Source organism: Pundamilia nyererei, unplaced genomic scaffold (assembly GCF_000239375.1).
Source record: "Pundamilia nyererei isolate P.nyererei 1_Seehausen unplaced genomic scaffold, PunNye1.0 scaffold00124, whole genome shotgun sequence".
Taxonomy (NCBI): domain Eukaryota; kingdom Metazoa; phylum Chordata; class Actinopteri; order Cichliformes; family Cichlidae; genus Pundamilia; species Pundamilia nyererei.
Window position 1 is genome coordinate 1191350 of NW_005187525.1, and position 1224 is coordinate 1192573.

A 1224-nucleotide genomic window follows, 5' to 3' on the forward strand; every position below is an offset into this window, starting at 1 on the left:
TCACGTGTGCACCACTTTGTGTTGGTCTTTCACCTGGAATTCCAATAACATTGATTCATGTTTGTGGCTGTAATGTGACAAAATGTGGGAAAGTTCAAGGGGGCCGAACACTTTTGCAAGTCGCTGTATTTCATTTACTGAAATTTTGTTTAGTTAATGTCAGATTAAACAGGTAACCTGTGTTATTGGTTAATGTTTAGACTCACCTGGTCAAAGACATCTTGATGTTTGGAAAGCACAGGTCCTCTAAACAGAGACTTCACTGCACTGAGGTCTAGGATCTGGTCCCCAATCGCAACACCAATGCGATGTCTGGGCTTGGGAAGTACATGCATCCACAGAAATACACGTGACTAAATATTATCTACTATGCTTTCACATACACCACAGTTCCACCACCAGTGTTATGTACATCAGGGCAAAAGGCTCCCTTTAATGCAAATAATAGTTCCCTACTAATACCACTGTTCTCTCTTCACATTAATTTAATTCTCATTGTGTCCTGTAGATGGAAGCATTGTCATCCAACCCCACTTGTAAAGGGACTAGTGGACCCATACCAGGCAAGAAAACATAGACACTGAATGTATGTAGGTAGGTAGGTATGGGGGGAAGGGTTGAGGTTTTTCATTCAATTTTAATCAACTCTCTTTGTCTGTGTGACTAATCTAGTGTTTGTGAGCAGAACATTCCCATGGGTCAGGTTTTTACTTAGAGAAAAAGAGGCTCTGCTGTCATCTCTGTTACTGAAAGGTTACGCAATATTCCTTCATTATAAAAGTAGTAAAAAGCAAACTACACTTACACTGTCAGGTGTAGAGAATATTCCATAAGGAAGGTTGTGGAAGGAGAAGTCAGAAGTTGGATCTACTGCTATAAAGGACATCTTCTCTTTGGCAGCTGGATTCAACTGAAGCTTACTGACTAACCAAAAGACTGAGCAGTAAGCTCTTCCAGATGTTTAACTTTAGAAAGGCCCCACCTCCTACTGGACAGCCAATCACATGTTGCCTAGAGTATCCACCTCTAGCTAAGGTCCCTGGAAGTTAATGCAAAACAGCCACATAAATGACTCAGCAGAACTGTAGCCTCATCTCTTGGTGGAGTATGGAGGGAGGGAAAGTTCATGCACCTTAGTAGAAAATGTTAAAGATCTCTCAGGTGTTAACTTTGAATGAAAAAGCCACAAGTAAGTAAATAACACTTATATGATCGTGACAGATG

The 1224-nt window shown here is 40.8% G+C and overlaps 1 protein-coding gene across 1 annotated transcript in view; it reads right to left on the reverse strand.

Moving 5' to 3' along the window:
* fah (fumarylacetoacetate hydrolase (fumarylacetoacetase)) overlaps positions 1–953 on the reverse strand; it is a 23148-nt gene extending 22195 nt beyond the window's left edge. Inside the window, exons 1-2 of the mRNA XM_005742859.1 lie at positions 806–953; positions 207–317 (exon numbers count right to left, since the gene is read on the reverse strand). Coding sequence (XP_005742916.1) covers positions 207–317; positions 806–886 — 192 coding nt within the window. The 5' untranslated portion in view covers positions 887–953. The remainder of the gene's footprint in view (positions 1–206; positions 318–805) is intronic.
* Between the last annotated feature and the right edge of the window lie 271 nt (positions 954–1224).